Consider the following 20,480-nt stretch of genomic DNA (forward strand, 5'->3'; position numbering starts at 1 on the left):
AGTTTTAGCGAAAAAGGTAAAGATATAGTAATTAATGATAAAAATGGAAACCGTGTATTAATGGTTGATAATTGTTCGGCAAAATTTTTAAATAACTCAGTTACAGATTATACTGAGAATCTCATTGGGTTTGGGTTTCAAATAAAGAATGTCTTTGCTAAGTCTTAATGCGGTTGTGGTAACAGTTTTTCGGTTTAATTATTACCATAATTTAAATGCCTTCTTGGTCTTTCAACATGGTTGATAATGTAGTTCAGGTTTTGTAGTTGAATAATCATCATATATGTATATTATTTCTAATTGCTGTTTTTATGTATGAGTCCCTTTTTCGCTCCTATGTGGACTGCAAATCTATAAATAAAGTTTTGGTTGTAAAGATGGGGATTCGGGCTATTAGCGAGCTTTGGGCAATTTTGGTCGTAGTGCTTTTGTTTAGCTATATTTTATTAAAATAATTTGTTAATAATAAACGATTGTGAGCACACAAAGAAATCTATTTGTACTATGGCAGTATTTTGAATATTTGCACTGCACTACCGGCAGCTGCTACCATACGCCACATGGCTGTAAGTTTAATTGATTGATAGAACAGCTGATTTCTGTTGATATTCGATAAGAGACTTTTATATAGGTTGCGCATGATGCGCACGGGTCCGGCTCGTATATATTATTTATAATTGCTGTTTTTATGTACGGGTCTCTTTTTCGCTCTCGTTTGGAATCCAAATCTATAAATAAAGTTTTGGTTGTAAAGTTTGAGATTCGGGCTATTAGCAAGCTTTGGGCAATTTTGGTCGTAGAGCTTTTGTTTAGCTATATTTTGTTAAAATAATTTTTTAAAAATAAACGATTGTGAGCACACATAGAAATCTATTTGTACTATGACACTATTGTGAATATTTGCACTGCATTACTGGCAGTTGCTATCATACGCTAGATGGCAGCGCAAGCTGTACGGTTTTAATTTATTTATGGAACAGCTGATTTTTTTGATATTTGATAAGATACTTTTATATTGGTTGCGCAAGATGCGCACGGGTCCGGCTCGTATATATTATTTATAATTGCTGTTTTTATGTACGGGTCTCTTTTTCGCTCTCGTTTGGAATCCAAATCTATAAATAAAGTTTTGGTTGTAAAGTTTGAGATTCGGGCTATTAGCAAGCTTTGGGCAATTTTGGTCGTAGAGCTTTTGTTTAGCTATATTTTGTTAAAATAATTTTTTAAAAATAAACGATTGTGAGCACACAAAGAAATCTATTTGTACTATGACACTATTGTGAATATTTGCACTGCATTACTGGCAGCGCAAGCTGTACGGTTTTAATTTATTTATGGAACAGCTGATTTTTTTGATATTTGATAAGATACTTTTATATTGGTTGCGCAAGATGCGCACGGGTCCGGCTCATAATTCTAAAATCCAAAACCAAAACCAAATTGCAAAGCTGATAACATAGTGCAAAATATCCAATGTCACTGATGAAGATCTGTTGACCGCTCCTAAAAATATGTTGTTCAAAACTTGGCCTTAAAAACATAATCCCCGCGTTCCAATGGGTAGATATCCAGATAACCATAGAAATTTTGTTTCGGATATTTATTGATTACGTGACTTATTTTGAGGAATTTGTTAGTAATTTTTTGGCATTTTCTTCTGTTTTATAAAATTGCCAAATTTTTTAGGTTAAGGCATCAATTAAAGATGCCTATAGATATGGTTAAGTAAAAATATGGTCATGACTATGGCGTTATGACTTTGGCAACATCAATGAAAACGGCTTGTCATACAACGTCAAATGCGTTTGCCACCCATTTTGACAGTAAAATGATGATTAAGTTGACCAATAAGTGAAAATAGCTAATGCGCAACGGTATGGAAAATATGACATTCAAGTCTAAATTGCTAATATTTTGGCGATTTATTTTCGTTAGCCAATAGGCGTCGCATTAATAAACAATGCCAAAGCGTGTGAAACGACGAGGAATAATGAAATGGGTTGTGAAATAAGTGAATACAAAATTTAGTAGGGTTTTGACCACGCACTATTTTTTATCGAATTTGCGTCAGTAATGCGACATAATGGACACGCTTTTGACCCCACTTGACCAGCGGGTCTGCTTTGATGTTTTTGATGTCAGCCATTTTGATCTAATGAAAGCCAATAATAAAAGACAAATAACTAAGCGTGCAGAGGGTCATTCTAATAGCTCTTGTGGATAGATGCACCTGCCTTAAAAGCAGTATGAATACTGTTAGGTACTCGAAATCGAAGCTCGACCCCTGAAAAATTAACTGATAAAAAAGTGAAATTAGGATGATGTAGTAACCATCGTCGTGTGCAATTTTGTAATGTGTCAATAACAAAACCAAAAAGTTTAAAAAATGAAATAACTGAAACTAAGCACTTCTGATTTTCAAACAAAAGTTTAAAATTACTGCTGAAAATCTAAAAAAAAAAACAAAAAACAATTTGTCGACACTACTTCAACTCATAAGTCCTTTGTCAAAACATATGTTTCCGTATACAGCTGTGATAACTCAGTGGGTAGGGCTCACGAGTCTGGTCTAGAGCACTTCGACTCGAAACAAGTAAACCAGCGTAATTCAATTTTAAACCAACTATGTTTTTTTTTTTAACGAGGAGGAAGCATCGAAAGCCTCATAGTCAGTGTAGGACTTTAACCGCACTAAACCTCCTACCGTCCAACTTTGCTTTGGCCTTATATGTATGCTGTAAAAAAAATCAGCCTATCATCAAGTTTGACTGGCAACACATAGCCGCTGGGCCCTTTACTCTAATCTCGCTATTCGTCACATCACTAGCAATGACTCGATACAAAGAACAGGGCTGTCACTCACGTATTTTTTTTCTTACCAAAAACATACTAAAAGGCTTTTGGGAGTACCAAAAAAATTGTTTCGCAGTAATAAAAGACAAATGGTTTTTTTTATAATTTATTACTTTCAATAAAGAAACAAAACATATACAACTTCAATTAACTTCATTAAATATATGTATGTATAATTTAAAGAAAAATGATTTAAGATTAAAATATGATTGTAGCGACCTTTTTACTTTGATGGCTCAAGGTCCAATGTAATAAAACACTTTTTTAAATATTTCCCAATATATTTCAATCTCCTTCGGAGATCGTCTTCAGGGGCTATAACAATAACAAACAAATATTCACATATAAAATTGAATACAATTGGGATACAATTTTTCATACATACATACATTAATTATCTTGTCCGATACACGACACTTGTTATACTGTTTTCACACAGACGGCTTATTGAATAATAAAGGCAGTTTTCTACATTAAGACGCTTATTGAGCTCAATCTTCCCTACAAAATTCGAATCTATAATTAGATTTAGATTTAGATTTATTCATTCATTCTTTTCTTACAATGTAACATTTCAATTTAAAATTAACATCATTTAGATTAATATGTAAGAAAAAAAGGTAAAAGCATTCTGTAAAATATAATATAATAGTGTGGAGTGCTATACATAAATAGAATACAAAACTAGTGTGTGGGGTGAAAATGGCACTTAGATATGCGATTATAATATAAATATGTAATATTCAATATTTACAGATCCAAAGTCAAATTAAATACTAGGGTCTAGCAAAACTTTGATATCGTTATGTGATAGCTCGAGTAGATACGATTTTACATTTTTTAAAAACTTGTGCAAATTTCTTATGAGACGTATATTGACAGGCAGGGCATTGAAAAGCTTACAAGAGACGATTGTGAAAAAGTTACTGTAATGAGTTGTACGATATGCAGGAATGACAACTAGGCCGTGGGTGTTTGCCCTCAGATTATAATTATCCGAAGCTAGGCTATGTAAATAACCGCATCGAATGAAAAATATTTTTAGTGCCTTATAGTAATACATGTGTTTTATCGGCAGAATTCCAATGAGCATTGCAATTGAAAGAACTCATTGGACAAGATAAGCCATGTAGGGAAAAATACGTGCAATTAGTAGAATGGAAAACAATATCTCCGTCAGGCATATCTCTCGCATGTAGATTAAAAAACATCATCTGTGTTTTTTTACTTACAACAAGCTTATGCTTAGCAAACCACGCTCTTAGCAAATACACATCATGGTTGATACCTGCCACCAAATCTAAAAAGTTCGTTGAGCCGTTTGCAATCGCGAGGTCATCCGCGAAGGCATTTACATATTTTATTTCATTAGTAGCTAATCGAATGCCTAATGAAGTCAAAAGCACAATGCAACTCTGTTGGCAGCCTTCCGCTTCTTAGTTTTTGGTGTGTTCAGTGCTTAAAAATGTCATTTGTCAAAGTAAATGTTATTGTCTGCATGGCGGAACGATACAAGGTGGCCGCATCGAACAGCTGATTATAACCTTTTTTATTTGATTTGATAAATCAACTTCCGGCGCAGTACCATTGTGACATTTGTCCATCGAATTTACAAGTACATGCAATTTTTTTTGCTTGTAGGTATGTCACCATGCTGCCACCTTGTATCGTTCCGCCATAATTGTCTGTCATATAGCATTGTCATTTTATTCGCTTGACATTTCATCCTTCATACTAATCGAGCAGTTACTTCTGTGTGGAAGCAAAAAATTTACGATTTCATTAGAAGGTGAAATGAGATCATTAAGTTTCTGTGTGAAAACAGTATTAGTTCGCCATGCAGTTCAGAACTAATTTTTTGTTTTTTTTTTGTGAGTCAAGTAAGTGTCTATAAATATGTGAGCAATTTTCTGTGTCCGTTTTGTAGTTGAGTCTCTTGCTTGGTGGTGTATTTGCTATGTGTAGCATTTCTAACGTAAACCTTGTGCTGTTTTATGAATGTTGTCAGATGATCTACATTTGATATCAGATCTGTGTCCTGCTATTCTTGTTTTTAATTTGTTCTTTGTTGTACCTATATATTCTTTTCCACAGTTATTATCTTCATTTCCCTCACATGTAATCTTATATATAACATTATGTTTGTCTGAATTTATTTTGCTTTTCATGTTATTAAAAAATATGTTTGTTGTGTACGATGGTTTGTGTGCAATTCTTATATTCTCCTTATCATAGATGTCTGAGGCCTGCAATCTTTCTGAAAAACCTGGTATATATACTACAGATCTATATTTTGTAGCCGTGCTCTCTCTGTTCTTCCGGAATTTAACTTTCGGGTATTCCTTTAGTAACCTCTGTATTGCGTTAGGAGGGAAGTCATTCATATTTAGTATGTGTGCTATACGTTTTTTATTCTCGGAGTGAAAAACCGTGTCACTCGTATCTAATACTCGTCTAATGAAGTTTTTCGCCGTATTTATAACTAATCATACCCCTTGGGTGTTTTGCTTTAAAATTTATTATTCTTCCTGATGATGTAGGCTTTTGATACCAGTCAAGTTTTATTATAGACAATAAAATAAACTTGTATTCAGTTTTATATGTGAATATTTGTTTGTTATTGTTATAGCCCCTGAAGACGATATCCGAAAGAGATTGAAATATATTGGGAAATATTTAAAAAAAGTGTTTTATTACATTGGATCTTGAGCCGGCAAAAATAACAGTTTGAAAAATGATTTAGCATATTAAAGCTATGAAATGCTTGCTGGACCTGCATTACATGTTACGATCCGTGATAGAAATCATTTTATAAATCACAATAGCTCTGAAATGGTAGATCGAATTAATCACATATGCGAACTAGCGACAAATAGTACTCGTTAGATCCGTAACTTATTATAGTTTTTAGAAATATTTTGATAGCAGCATAGTTATTGCTTGATTGAAAATGGTTTTCAGTCACTGATCGTAACACGTAATACGGGCCCTGATTTCTACAAATGCTTATTTATTGCGTAGTGAAACACCATTGTAGAGATGCGCAGTTCGCACTGAGAGTCGATGTTTTCGAACATCAATGGCTTTGCGATAACTTTGACAGTGTTGTCGATTTAAATGTGTTAACGTTCCGGCGTTCCTGTTTACATCTCAGTACTTCTAATTTAACAAAAGTAGTATATAAAAAATAGATCAAAATAAGTAAATATTCGCTTCCTAGGAAAAAGTACCAAAATCAGAAACAACGTACCAACGTACCAAATCGTTTTTAAAGTACCAGTTTTGGTACGAAAGTACCAATTACGGCAGCCCTGGCAATGAATCAAGCAATCATTTGATAGCATTACATGCAGTTTAGTAGTTGTTGATCGCCGGTGTAAACGAGTGTTATTTATTTGAGAATATTTTAAATGTGTAACAGAATTTAATTGAAAGATTTGTTATTAAAACAATTGTGCACATATTTATATTACTTATTCAAAATAAACATATATAATCAATGAAAATAATACAATAATATAGCAAGAAATGGAAATATAAAAAATTTGTGAAGGATTCTTAAATACAACATAATAATAAAAACGAAATATCAGTGAACTAGGGCATAACAAAGTGAATCAGCTCAAAAAATTGGTTTACAGAATATATGTACTTGTTTGTGCAATATAGTAATCAATTTACTTGTGCATATACGTATATATCACAAATATAGTACAAATACGTAACGTGAATTTTTCCTCGTATGTAACGTAAATGAATATACATATCTGTGAAAACCTAATTCGAGTTAGGATAATGGCGATACATAGACCTTTATCTGAAAAGCTAACCATAATTCACCATTGTAACTTCGTATATTTTGTAGCAGCCATTTGGCGCTAGGGCTATGAGTAAGTAACATAGGGAGATCTGTAACGGATTTCTGTTATGAAGCCAGAATATCACTTTATCGTAACTCGAATTAGGTTGTTTTTTCAAATTGCCACAGATATATTAAAACAAACTAATTTTTAATGAAAGGAAAGCAAAAACTTTATTCGACGGAGAGAGCTTTTGGGATTAATCTCCAGAATAATTAAAAAAAATTATATTCATACGTCTGGAGCGGCTTCCACGTTATAGCAAAGGCTTGTGTATTGATCCCGCTTGACTCTCCTGATCACGACTTTACAAAGACCTAACCCACCCTATATGACTTCCCTCCCAGTACGAGGGCAGTTGACATCTTCTGACATTACTGAAAATCCGCCTTCTATGAAGGCTGAAGAACTGAAGCCATGAATCCAAGTACAAAATATGATTGGTTGAGCGCATGCTTCCAATACATAAGAAAGGCGATCCAGCAAACCGCGCTAATTACTATGGGATCAGCTTACTTAATATCATTTTGAGATATCAGACCTGATAAATGTGCTATCTGATAGTGAGGCAAAACAACAGACATATATTACTGACAACAACTATCAACTGGTCAATCTAGCCTCTCGACTTTAACAGGGATGGAGAGTGTTCTCCATAACACAATATGCGTACACCAAAGGCAAAGTCGGTAGTCGTGGCACGTGGCACTGCGAAATCAGTGCCAAGGGTTACGCCGCAGTGCGGGGCATTAATGCCTCTGCTGCAGAGGCTGGTTATCAACCAAATGCCCGAGCGCTCCGACGAGGGACCCGTTAAACTAACGGCGCAGGCAAATAACGTTGTAGTTATCATAAGTGGAATGAGCTTTCTAAGATTTTGATCTTTGATGGATCGAGCATTTCGGGCTATACATACCTAGGCATCTAATGTTTGATGCGGACCATACGGCCATAGTAGTATAGTGTCATAAATTACTGAACGAGCAGACTACCTAATTCCATACCTGCGCTTCAAAGGGGCTTTCGAGACTCATTAAAGGTCAATGTTTGTACAAATTTACAGTTATCATTGAAAAGAGGGGACGACAAGCCCACGGTGTGTATTCTGACTGGACACTGTCTTTTGGCGTCACATAATTTTACATTAGGCCTAGTGCGGGTTGGAGGAGGAAACGATCGAGCACGTTTTGTGCTCGTGCCCTGCGCTCGCTAGGGTAAGAATTAAGCTACAAGGAGTGAAACATTTATCAGACCTAGAAGCAGCAAGTGGCATAGGTCCCAGAAAACTTGTAGTGCAGGAAACGAGCACAGAACGTGCTATATCGCTTCCTCTGCTCTTCAGTCATCATTCTTCATCATCATTGTAGCCTGGTTATTGAGCTAGTCATATGAGTAACTTTGTTCGGCTAAGGTCGTAAGACCTGCACATGACCTTCGACACTTTGCAGTCCCATGCTTGGTTCCACGCCTTTCCTGCTACGTCGATCATGTGTCACTTTTACCTTTTTTATCTCGCCCATCTGATTGGGACGTCTTCGGTACAAACGAGAGGTGAAAAGCTTCGGCTCTGAAATTATTCCTAAGGGCAACCGTATTTGGAAGCACTGAGTTGGGAGAACCAGGTGAACCGAGCCTTACCATATTATTTACGTAATACGTATTACATATTAAACATTGCGTGCACTGTAGGTATAATAAAAACAAATTAAAAGCTCGAGAAAGTAAATAAATAAAAAAACAATTAAAATATTTTCGTTTGTGTTGTTGTGTTTAGAAAATTATATAAATTGAAATTAATTATATATATGTATGCAAAACACTGCTTATATTCCGTTCAGTTTTTGTGGACTTATAAATATGCATTTAATTTAAAAAAATTCCAACCTTCACTTCCATGTATTAAATAAGTGAAATTTCGAAATAGCAACGCTGTAAAATGTTCTTAAAGCATGAACTTTCATGAAGGCGACTAATTACAGATAGTAAAAATATATAAGGAAATTTACACTCATTTATTAGGGTGTTCCTTAATCTCATAATTTAAAGAACATCATTGTACTTTGGTTTAGAAATGTCGACAATACCAATTGTGAAAAATTAATATTTTTAAAGCCAAACGTATAAACTCCGAATACTGCCAGATAGCTGAAAAAAAAATTATGAAATATGGCGTTTTTTTTTTAAGTTTTAGGATTTGGGGCGTTTTTGAAAAGGAATCCGAGAGAGAGTGACAGCTGTAGATACAATATGTGACATCACCATAGTCATAACTTGACACTTAACCGCCTAGGCAATTTTTGCTGTTTCGTAACAAGTGACGCCAGTTATTTCTGTTTGGCGATAACTGAAGCCAATCGGGCACATAAAGGGGGATCAAGGCTCCCTTCACCTGCCAAATAGCGTGTACACGGTTGTCGATTGAAATAGCTTCTTAGCCGGAGGGTCTTCGACCAGTTGCTCAACAAGATCTAGCAAGCAAAACTTTTGGGCTTTTATTCGTTGCACTCAGTAGAGCTAGAACAGCCCATCATTATACCTCCTTCGTTTATTACGCCTCCTTCCGGCGAGTTTTTCTTTCGAGCAATCCCATCGTAATAATATCGGCTATAGACACAGTCCACGATTTCGAGCCATACATCAGTAGCTCGATGCACTAACTTTCCTAACAACATTCGACAGCTTAATTTATCGTCCGATTCTGTTTTTTATACTCAGCTGAGCAGAGCTCACAGAGTATATTAATTTTGTTCGCATAACGGTGCCCCGTAACGGCATAAACTAATCGAGATAGATATAGACTTCTATATATCAAAATGATCTGCGCGAAAAAAGAAATTCATTTAGCTATGTCCGTCCGTCCCTCTGTCCGTCAACACGATAAGTGGAGTAAATTTTGAGGTATCTTAATGAAATTTGGAATGTAAGTTCCTGGGCACTCATCTTAGATCGCTATTTAAATGAACGAAATCGAACTATAATCACGCCCACTTTTTCGATATCGAAAATTTCGAAAAACCGAAAAAGTGCGATAATTCATTACCAAAGACGGATAAAGCGATTAAACTTGGCAGCTGGGTGGACCTTAGGCCGCAGAATAAACAATTTTGGACAATGGGCGTGGCACCCCCCCCCACTTTTAACAGGAGGTAATTTACAAGTTTTGCAAGCTGTAATTTGGCAGTTGTTGAAGATATCATGATGAAATTTGGCTGGATCGTTACTCCTATTACTAAATGTGTTCTAAATAAAAATTAGCAAAATCGGATGACGAACACGCCCATTAAAAAATGTTTTTTTAAGTCAAATTTTAACAAAAAAATTTATATTTTTACACTATATAAGTAAATTATGTCAAGATTAAATTCCTGTAATGATATGTTGCAACAAAATACAAAAATTAAAGAAAATTTCAATATGGGCGTCTATGAAGATGACTCTTTTCTATGAAAATGGCTGAAATCTGTTGAAGCCAAGCCCAGTTTTTATACACAGTCGACCGTCTATCCTTCCGCTTGGCCGTTAACAGAAAAACTTGAGCAAAAATCAATATATCGTTAATAAGTACTCACGTACTTATCTGAACTCCTTTTATCTTGGTATTAAAAATGGGCGAAATCCGACTACTTTTTCGATATCGAAAATTACGAAAAATGAAAAAAATACCATAATTCTATACCAAGTACGAAAAAAGGGATGAAAGGGATTGGTTTTTTGACGCAAAATATAACTTTAGAAAAAAACTTTGTAAAATGGGTGTGACACCTACCATATTAAGTAGAAGAAAATGAAAAGGTTCTGTAGGGCGAAATCAAAAGCCCTTGGAATCTTGGCCGGAATACTGTTCATGGTATTTCATATATAAAAAAATTAGCGGTACCCGACAGATGATGTTCTGGGTCACCTTGGTCCACATTTTGATCGATATCCCGAAAACGCCTTCACATATACAACTAAGGACACTTTTTAAAACCTCATTAATGCCTTTCATTTGATATCCATATCGTAGAAACACATTCTAGAGTCACCCCTGGTCCAGCTTTATGGCGATATCTCGAAAAGGCGTCCACCTACAGAAGTAAGGCCCACTACCTTTTAAAATACTAATTAACACATTTCTTTGATACCCATATCGTACAAACACATTTTAGAGTCACGCCTGGCCCACCTTTATGGCGATATCCCGAAATGACGTCCACCTATAGAACAATGGCCCACTCCCTTTTAAAATACTCTTTAATACTTTCCATTTGATACCCATGTCATACAAACAGGGTTACCCTAGGTTCATTTTCCTACATGGTCATTTTCCTTTATTTTGTCTCCAAAGCTCTCAGCTGAGTATGTAATGTTCGGTTACACCCGAACTTAGCCTTCCTTACTTGTTTTTAATTGCTTGCATTTACTGTGAAAAATTAATTAATTGAGAGATGGTCTGTGAAAAATAAATTAAGTGTGTGCAATAAAAGTATTGGATAAGCACATAAAAGCAAATGTATTTTTGCGAAAAAAAGCTACCGGCCGATAATCGATTGCAATTTTTCGGTTTATCGGTGGCTGTGTAAGCGTACCCTTAGGGAAAACGCATTAAAGACTTTTTGACTTTATTTAAATTTAGAATAAAAAGTTTAAATTGCAAAAAAAAGTTATGGGAAACCAGACACTCCAATACACTTACATATATATATGAATAAGTGTGTAATTTTGGATGCAAGTTAAATCAATCGAATCGAATTCAAGCTTTCAACTACAAAGTCATTTTCAAAGTGTGACGTTGTGTCATTCAAACACGTGGATATAAATAAATACATATATGATTATTAGAGCGGGTCAACTTTTTTTCCATCAGGAGTATAGCAAAAATGTAATCTACAGATGATTATAAGAAAAATTGCTGAAGACACCATAGCTCTAAGTCCGATTTCGAGTCCCCCACTTTTGCAAAATAGATATTTTGCTATATGAATGTAGGGTTTGCCTAAAAAATCTTTATAGCTTTTAATCGAATTATAGTAAAATATTATATTTGGCATACTTTAAAGGTATTTTATGTACATTTCAGAAAAAAAAAATTCCATGGGAGATTTGTTAAAAATGATAATATAGTAGTTAAAAGTTCATTTTAGGCTAATTTCTCATAACTTAAGCCTGGTATCTCTACTAAAATTCAAAAATACTACAGATATTAATACAGTCTGTGAAATGTACGTAAAATGCCTTTAAAGTAAGACCAATATGATATTTTCCTATAATTCTATCAGAAGCTATGAAGATTTTTTGGCTAAACCCTACATTCATATAGCAAAATATCTATTTTGCAAAAGTGGGAGACTCGAAATCGGACTTAGAGCTATGGTGTCTTTAGCCATTTTTATTAGAATCATCTGTAGATTACGTTTTTGCTATACTCCTGATCAAAAAAAAAAAAACTATGCCAGGACTCCATTGCTGTTTACTTATAAGAAAATTAAAGGAGTAAACCAAATAATAAAGCGGGAAAATTGTAATATTGCAGTACTCGCAGTTATGCTCATATACTGAAGTTTTAACAGACTTATCGAATCATGTCAAGTATTACCACCCCTCGTTGTAATGCAGCTTCCAGTGACATTATTACAACTGTTACACCTCGCCTTCCGACAGATAATCCATAATACAGGCTACAGGCATAGTGCTAGTGAACGTTATGCATTTTGTTCTCTAGGCTATCGCTCACTTCGAGTACGCTGGCTTTAAAATAATTTATCATAACTTATATTTAAGTATATGTAATAAGTTGCGCTTAGCAAAGGTTTTCGAGCGCATTTAATATCCCTACCATACATGTTTCGCCTTAGAGATATACGCCGCCGATAAACGTCGCCGCCGCCGCCGATTTTGGTAGTCACAAATTTCGGCGCGGCGGCGCGGCGTCCGGCGCGTTACTATATTTTCTACTCGTTTAAGACTGTTTAGGCCATTTATTGTTCATGTCGAAAATTGGTCGGCTATGGTCGAAAATGGTATCAACGCATGCGCATCACTGCCAGTTATAAGAAACTAATTGCGAAATTTAACTCTTTATAACTATTCAAAAGTTATTTAAAATAACAGGCGCTTTCGATGTCAGCTTAACACGGACTTTGCATCACCCAATTCACCAAGTTATTAAAACAAAACACTAAAAGAAGTGTTATATAATAAATTTATATGCTCACTTTGCATTTTTGAAAAAATTAATAATGAACAATTAATTCAAATAAAATGACCCAAGGCGAACATGTTTTTAAATTGTCCTCAAGAATAAGCGAAATCAGTGATGCAAAATCTTTTGGTAGGTTCTAGGGGCATAAACACTCCTTTGAAATTATTCTTACCTCATACTTAAGTTGAGGATATATGCACTTATGAGAAGGGTTTGAAAAATCACTAAGTCTTGCATTCAAACATCTGTTGTTTATTTGCGAAACTATACAATAGCGTCTGAAATGCTAATTTTGATTTTCGCACTTCATCCTTCAACATCTAAGTCTCCCGGTTTGACATTTCCTAAAGTTGGCGGCGTTATCCAAAACTAGTCCCTTGGAGTGAATCACATTGATTATAGCCTATGAACCAAGTTTAAATATCACCTACACGTTACGGCTCCTTTTACAAATACGTGAATACGTAGGCACATATATCTACCAGGTGAGGCTTTGTCCTTCGCAAGAACACTCAAAGTGGTAAAGCAAAAGCTTTCCCAAGACAGTGTGATACTACCCTAACGTAGTGGACAGTCGAACTTGTATGCAAACTGAAGCTACGCGGTCATCCTATATCGTAAGGCCGGAAAACAGTAGTTAACAACTTTCAACTTAAAATCCGTCGACTTTCATTCTAAATTTAATTTAACGAAGAATATTGAAGCAGTTGTGTACACAAATGTCTGCAATCTTTGGTCTACATTTTAAAAATTTTATCCAGGGTCCTTGTAAAATTTTAATTATGTAGATGCGCCGAGGATTATACGATTTTCACCCATGTCGCAATGACATCCACTTAGACTGCTTATGAATTCGAGGGCGGCATCCTTGGCCGAATAGTCACTCCCTAACGTTTCAAGGTGTTTCTCTGGCGTAGCTTGGCAGCAAAGTCTTCGGAGCTACACCTAGAGCTTCTAGGAAAGTGACATCGACGAAGGTATGAGTTCGAAGTCGCAGTCCTATAGCTTCTGTACTGGCATATGGTGTGAGGCTCAGGAGGCGTGGTAGCGACTGGTGGTAGGGATTCCTACTGTTCGCACATCGGGAAGTGTAGCTCTTAAAAACAGCCGAAAAAACTGGAGGTACCCTGTACCACGAGAGTCATGAGTATTAATAGACCATTAATAGCAAACCCTAAGTCGCCTTTATGCGTGACCGCCAAGGAGCGACAAATGATTCAAAGAAATTGTGTTCGCGACGATTATTAGATGTTAAGCCTAGGTGAAACTATGCTTTGCACGAAATATACAGGCAAAAGTGTGACTATTTTATGTATCTATATTTCTTTTCAGCAGACGCAGCAGTACCAATTCCAAAGACCGGGGTTAGGTTCGAAGCCTCTCTGGAGCAAGCGAACGAGGGACAATCCCTTCGCAAGGAGCTACACCTGAAAATGTTTGAACGGTCTGCGAGATTTTGATGCAAAACCCCCGGATCTTTCCGAAATGGTCAACACGTCGAATTCCTTAAATACATACAAACAAAACCTTTCCTAAATATAATTTTTTTAAATAGAAAAATTAAGCTTTTTAAAGTAAGAACACCGGCGTAGGCCGGCGGCGGCGGCGTGGGCGGCGGTATATAATAGAGCCTACGCCGCCGCCGCCGCTAAGGTGATCGGCGTAAACCTCTACTTCGCCTCACCTGTCGTCAATTGCGAGCACCAAGGGAGTTCAAGTCTTCCACCGGGTATCACCTCAACTTTGCTCTATACACGTAACAAGGGACACGTAACAATGGAGAGAACATTGCCCTTGAGTACCCTAGCTTGCCATCGTATCTCTACACCGCCCATAAATCGCAGCCAAGTTTTCGTTATGAGCTTCCCGCTTAAGATGTTCAGTGAACTTAACTGCCTTTTTGCTATGGATAGCTTAATATTGGTACAACTCTGGCCAAAGTGGTGGAAAAATAGTTGCCGACTTCGAAATACGAGTGTATCTATAAGCGCACACCGGGGACTATGTATATTTTGAGCTATTCAACTATTGATTACAGTTCTTTCTTTATAAGGAGATATAGATATGTGCTATTTAGGGATGCTAATTTTTCCATATTTTCGATTCTGGGATAGGTGCAATTGGTATACATATTGTTACGAGTTTTGAGGATTCTGATTACTATGCACCTTATGCTAACGTTCGAATCACTGAGCTGTCAAATAAATAACTCTAATATTCTGTGTAGCAATATGGTCTTTATTTACACTACTTTGGGAGTAGTACTTCACAACTAAAATTATACTTCACTAATAGCGTGTTTAAATTGAGACTGATTACTGATTCCTCAGCTTGCGCTGCTGTTATACTCTCGGTTACCTCGTTCGCCCATTTCTCCTTATGTTTAGACGTTTCGCGTACATGCCTTTTAGAACGGTTGTATCTCATGCTTTGTTATTTAGCTATGTACATGTGTATCTGTATTTTATGTTTTTCTTCTAGACATATTCGTGTGTATATGTAAGTAACAACTCTTGCTCTTAGCTGCCGGCTAATAGTATGTGAAATAATCTGTATGCTTCAAGCTGCTGGTTATGTGTATGGAATATTCTTAGTTGCCTTGTACATAAGTGCAGGGATGGGCGTTATCAACAAATTTGAATAACCATTGACGAAAAAAGAAAAAATAAATTTTTATTCATTATTCAAGAAAACTTGAGTGATGAATAACATGTTATTTTTATTCAAGCATTTCTTGAATAATGAATAACATTTTCTCGTTATTCAAAATATTCTAATTGATGATAAACGCCCATCCTTTTTTTTTGCAAATTTTGAATAAAGAGTTCAGTTATTATTCATTATTTACAAAATATGGAATAACAAAAAATTTTAGTTTTTATTCAGTTATTCAAAAATAAAAAAATAAACCATCGAGATGCCCTGAAAATATACCCATATGCGTAACCAGTTCGCGTGTAGTTCTGAAGCTTCTTAGGGTATTATTGAGATGATTTTGGTGAGTATTCGCGGGGATTTTTGGGGGCCGTTTGGGGGTAATTTCTGGGACACCCTGGGGATCCTCCCGGGGTCTATTGGGGTCCATTCCAGGGGCTCCCTCGCCATCCTTCTAGGGTTTTGGGGTCATTTCGGGATGACTTTTGCGACTCCCTCGGGGTCTTTTGGAGGTCATTCCGTGACATTTTTGGGACTCCCTCGGGGTCATTTGGGGGTCATTCCGGGATCTTTTTGGGGAGTCCCTCGGGGTCATTTGGGGGTCATTTTGGGATGGTTTCGAGGACCCCCTCGGGGTAATTTGGGGGTAATTTCGGGATGGCTTTGGGGACTCCCTCGGGATCATTTGGGGGTCATTCCGGGTTCTTTTTGGGGACTGCCTCGGGGTCATTTAGGGCTCTTTCCGGGATATTTTTGGGGACTCCCTCGGGGTCATTTGGGGGTCATTCCGTGACCTTTTTGGGACTCCCTCGGGGTCATTTGGTGTCATTTCGGGATGGTTTTGGTAACTCTCTCGGGGTCATTTGGGGGTCATTCCGGAAACTTTTTGGGGACCCCACAGGCTCATTTTTGATAATTTCGGGATCAGTTCGGAACCCTTCCGGGAGTCCTCAAAAAGATCCCGGAGTGACCCCCAAATGACCCCGAGGGAGTCCCCAAAAAGATCCCGGAATGACCTCCAAATGACCCCGGGAGGACCTCGAGCGAGTCCCCAAAACCATCCCGAAATGACCCCCAAATGACCCCGAGGGAGTCCCCAAAAAGATCCCGGAATGACCCCCAAATGACCCCGGGAGGACCTCGAGGGAGTCCCCAAAACCATCCCGAAATGACCCCGAAGGAGTCCCCAAAAAGATCCCGGAATGACCCCCAAATGACCCCGAGGGAGTCCCAAAAATGTCACGGAATGACCTCCAAAAGACCCCGAGGGAGTCGCAAAAGTCATTCCGAAATGACCCCAAAACCCTAGAAGGATCGCGAGGGAGCCCCTGGAATGGACCCCAATAGACCCCGGGAGGATCCCCAGGGTGTCCCAGAAATTACCCCCAAACGGCCCCCAAAAACCCCGCGAATACTCCCCAAAATCATCTCAATAATACCCTAAGAAGCTTCAGAACTACACGCGAACTGGTTACGCATATTTGTATATTTTCAGGGCATCTCGATGGTTTATTTTTTATTTTTGAATAACTGAATAAAAACTAAAATTTTATTGTTATTCCATATTTTGTAAATAATGAATAATAACTCAACTCTTTATTCAAAATTTGCAAAAATAAGAATGGGCGTTTATCATCAATTAGAATATTTTGAATAACGAGTAAATGTTATTCATTATTCAAGAATTGAATAAATAAAAATTAATTTTTTATTCATAAATTTTTTATTTTGATTTGTTTCATTTCAAAATGACTCAACCCTGCATAAGTGTGCTTTCTTGCTTTAATGTGTACATGTACATAAATGTGGCTGCTTGCTGTTCTTGCTGTTGTGATTATTTACTAACAGCATAGTGATGCTAATATTCGCCACAATATGTATGTATTTTAAAGAGAACTGGAGAGTATTTAAAATACAGCGACCTTGATAGCAGCGATATCTGCTTGGAAGATCCCACAGAGATCGAGCAACTAGATTAGGCAACGTACCTCGATCTTTTAACAGAATATTTTAGTCCGTGAAGAAGATCAACAATTCCCTGCCCTAGATTTGTTCTTCCCCCAAGCACCCTCTAGTGTATAAAGGTGTTAAAGCCTGCAACAGGGAAAGTAACCATACCATAATCTTTGCATGAAGCGAAGAAGAATTACTGGCATGCTTTGTTGAGATCTAACCGAAATCGTTTAGACGATTAAGCAATTTTTAAATAAATTAATAATGATTTGACAGTAAAAGAAACATTTTTGGTGTAAAGCTGATATTCATTGAATAGATCGCCCCTTCTCTGACTTTGACCGGTGAGTTCAATTTATGGTTTAACTACAGCCATACCACACAGAGTTTGTGGAGCTAAAGCGAACCAAAATTTTGAGATATTCTTAAAATATAGCGCGCTTCTCTTCCAGAACTCTTTTCAAAGCCTTTCTATTTAAATCCGTGTAGGAGCAAGTTAACATATAACGAGATTACATTCTTTTTAAAAATTTCCGGTGATGCCGATACTTTGTCTTATACGTATAGTTGTCGGATTTTATACCGAAGCGCAAAATTAAAGATAAAAGTGTAAATAAAAATACCGGCCGACAAATTTGACATAGCTTCTAGAGATGGGATATATGTGAACTTGTTGATTATCTTCGGTGGATTTAATTAAGATAAAAAAAAAATAAATGTAAGGCGCGGCAAACCTCCGAAGATATCTAAGGCCGAGCTTCTCTTCCAATTTGCGTCGTGCTCCTCTTAATTTTCCCTACAAATTGGCCGGACGGGACCTACATGTTTTATGCCGACTCCGAACGGCATCTGCGAGACAGATGAGTTTTCACTGAGAGCTTTTCATGGCAGAAATACACTCGGAGCGCTTGCCAAACACTGCCGAGGGGCGTCCCCGCTTAGAAAAATTTTCTTCTAATTGAAAAACCTTATTTCTAAAATTTTGATGTTCTTTGCCCGGGGTGCGAACCCAGGGCATACGGTGTGGCAGGCGGAGCACGCTACCATCACACCACGGTGGCCGCCTTTAGTTAAGATTAGCGTATGTGTAAACAAGATTTTAAGGCTGTCTGTAGATAACTAAGCTTGATGCATAGACACATATCGCCTTTTGAATGTCACTCTGGTTTATATAAATTCTTGCTTTATCGATTGATGGCAATTATGTACCATATAAATAAAGTGATATTGAAGTGTCTCTACCCAACAAACATATTTGTTTGTTGTCAACTTACATTTGGGTTCATATAGTTTTCTCAAAGGTGCAACCCTAGAAGAAAAAAATATTAATTGATTACAATAGCTAACTAATAGTTGACTACTCTACGGGATTCCTGAATGTTACTAACTACAAAGAGTCCGATGTTGAATGTTTGGAAAGTAGTTGCCAAAGCAATTACTGTAACTATAAAAGTGGCAAAATGCAAACGAAATAATGCTAAGATGCGGTTTTTCAGTGTGAGTTTAAATTCCTATTAAATTTCACTAGAGTTTAACTTTGCCACTTCGGCCGCTTAAGCTGAGATGGGCAGGAGAATTTTATGTTGTCGAACAAAGTGGCAACAGCTAGTCAGCTGTTTAAAATCGCACTGAAAAACCGGGCCTAAGACTCTTTAATCTGTAAAATTTTATTTTGTTCTCATTGGGTACGCATAAATTTGCTAACATTTTTTGACCCAAATTAAAACTTCGATAAGGTCTTCTTTTGGATTTTTTGTTTATTTTTTATCAGAGAGCTCTTTCTTATGTATTTGAAATCCATGACTTGAATTTTTTGATTTACTTAGTTGTGAACGGTACGTTGCGGGGACAAAAACAATTAATTTTAATGAAGATCGGAAAAACAAAAAAACTATTATTTAATACATGTGCTAAAAGTTTGCTTTAATAATTTTTATAAAATATAAAAAACTAAAACAAGTCCAAACAAAAAAAATTCAAGAATGAAGATCGACTGGGCGCCGGTGCATGTACCGCCAAAACGACGGTTACAAACTCTTGCAGCAGGCCTCTACGTATTGATATTTATGGCTTTGCCATTTCTATCATTGATGATCACATCATTGTTGTTGGTAAGTTTTTAACTGTATATATAATAATAAATAATATTATGCATCTACAACATATACATAAAATAAAAACTAGTGCGTGCGTGTGTTAGGTTAGGTTGAACTGGCCGGTCAATAAAGAAACGAATGCAGAACGTGCTAAACCGTTTTTTCCTGCAGCTCGCACTTCCTACACCTGCTGTTACTGACGAGGCCTACCTTGTAAGCATGTGACGCTAGAAGGCAGTGCCCAGTTAATATTCCCATCGTCAGCCTTAAGCCCTCTTTCTTCAGAGATATGAGCCACTTTGTGAGTCTAATATCGCAGGCTTTGCACATGATCTTAGAAATTTTGCAGCCAAGCATTTTTATCCACGCCTTTCCTGCTTAGGGGATCATATGCAAGTACTGTCTCCTTTTAATTTCTCCCAAACGCTTGAAAAACGCTGCAATAATCTGGCAGACTGTAGGATCTACTTTTTTCTGGATCGACACAATACACAGCAGATCCGACCCCTTTCATTAATTTGAAATCAGCCGTACACGCATGTATAGTATGTTCTGCCATTTCTGCAACCTGGCACCAACCCTCCGGCTCAATTGTGGCCCCCTCTCTATCGAAGGAACGGGACAATATATTGCGTTTGCCCAATATTAAATGGCGCTGCACTGCTATGACCATACGGCCTGCACCCAATCTGAAAAGATGGTTGGAGTAATGTGGGACATGTTACAAGTGGGACATACATTTGGTATGGCGGGTTTGATTCTAGATAAGTAAGAGATTAACCTATTACAGTATCCAGACCGAAATTGTGCTAGAGTGACGCGCGTCTCCCTGAGGAACTTGTCACCCCATTAATTTAGTTCATGTAAATGATATTTGACTAT

General features: G+C 36.9%; 1 protein-coding gene across 6 annotated transcripts in view; it reads left to right on the forward strand.

Moving 5' to 3' along the window:
* The first annotated feature begins 6,213 nt into the window (after positions 1-6,213).
* Positions 6,214-20,480, forward strand: part of LOC137245563 (diacylglycerol O-acyltransferase 2-like) — a 30,819-nt gene continuing 16,552 nt past the window's right edge. The window contains exons 1-2 of one of the 6 annotated variants that reach the window (XM_067776435.1): positions 6,214-6,602; positions 19,329-19,613. In XM_067776435.1, the coding sequence (XP_067632536.1) occupies positions 19,485-19,613 (129 nt within the window). In that variant the 5' untranslated portion in view covers positions 6,214-6,602; positions 19,329-19,484. The remainder of the gene's footprint in view (positions 6,603-19,328; positions 19,614-20,480) is intronic. The other 5 variants (XM_067776434.1, XM_067776438.1, XM_067776436.1 and 2 more) reach the window with 5 other exon arrangements.

This window comes from Eurosta solidaginis, chromosome 3, assembly GCF_040869045.1.
Source record: "Eurosta solidaginis isolate ZX-2024a chromosome 3, ASM4086904v1, whole genome shotgun sequence".
Taxonomy (NCBI): Eukaryota; Metazoa; Arthropoda; class Insecta; order Diptera; family Tephritidae; genus Eurosta; species Eurosta solidaginis.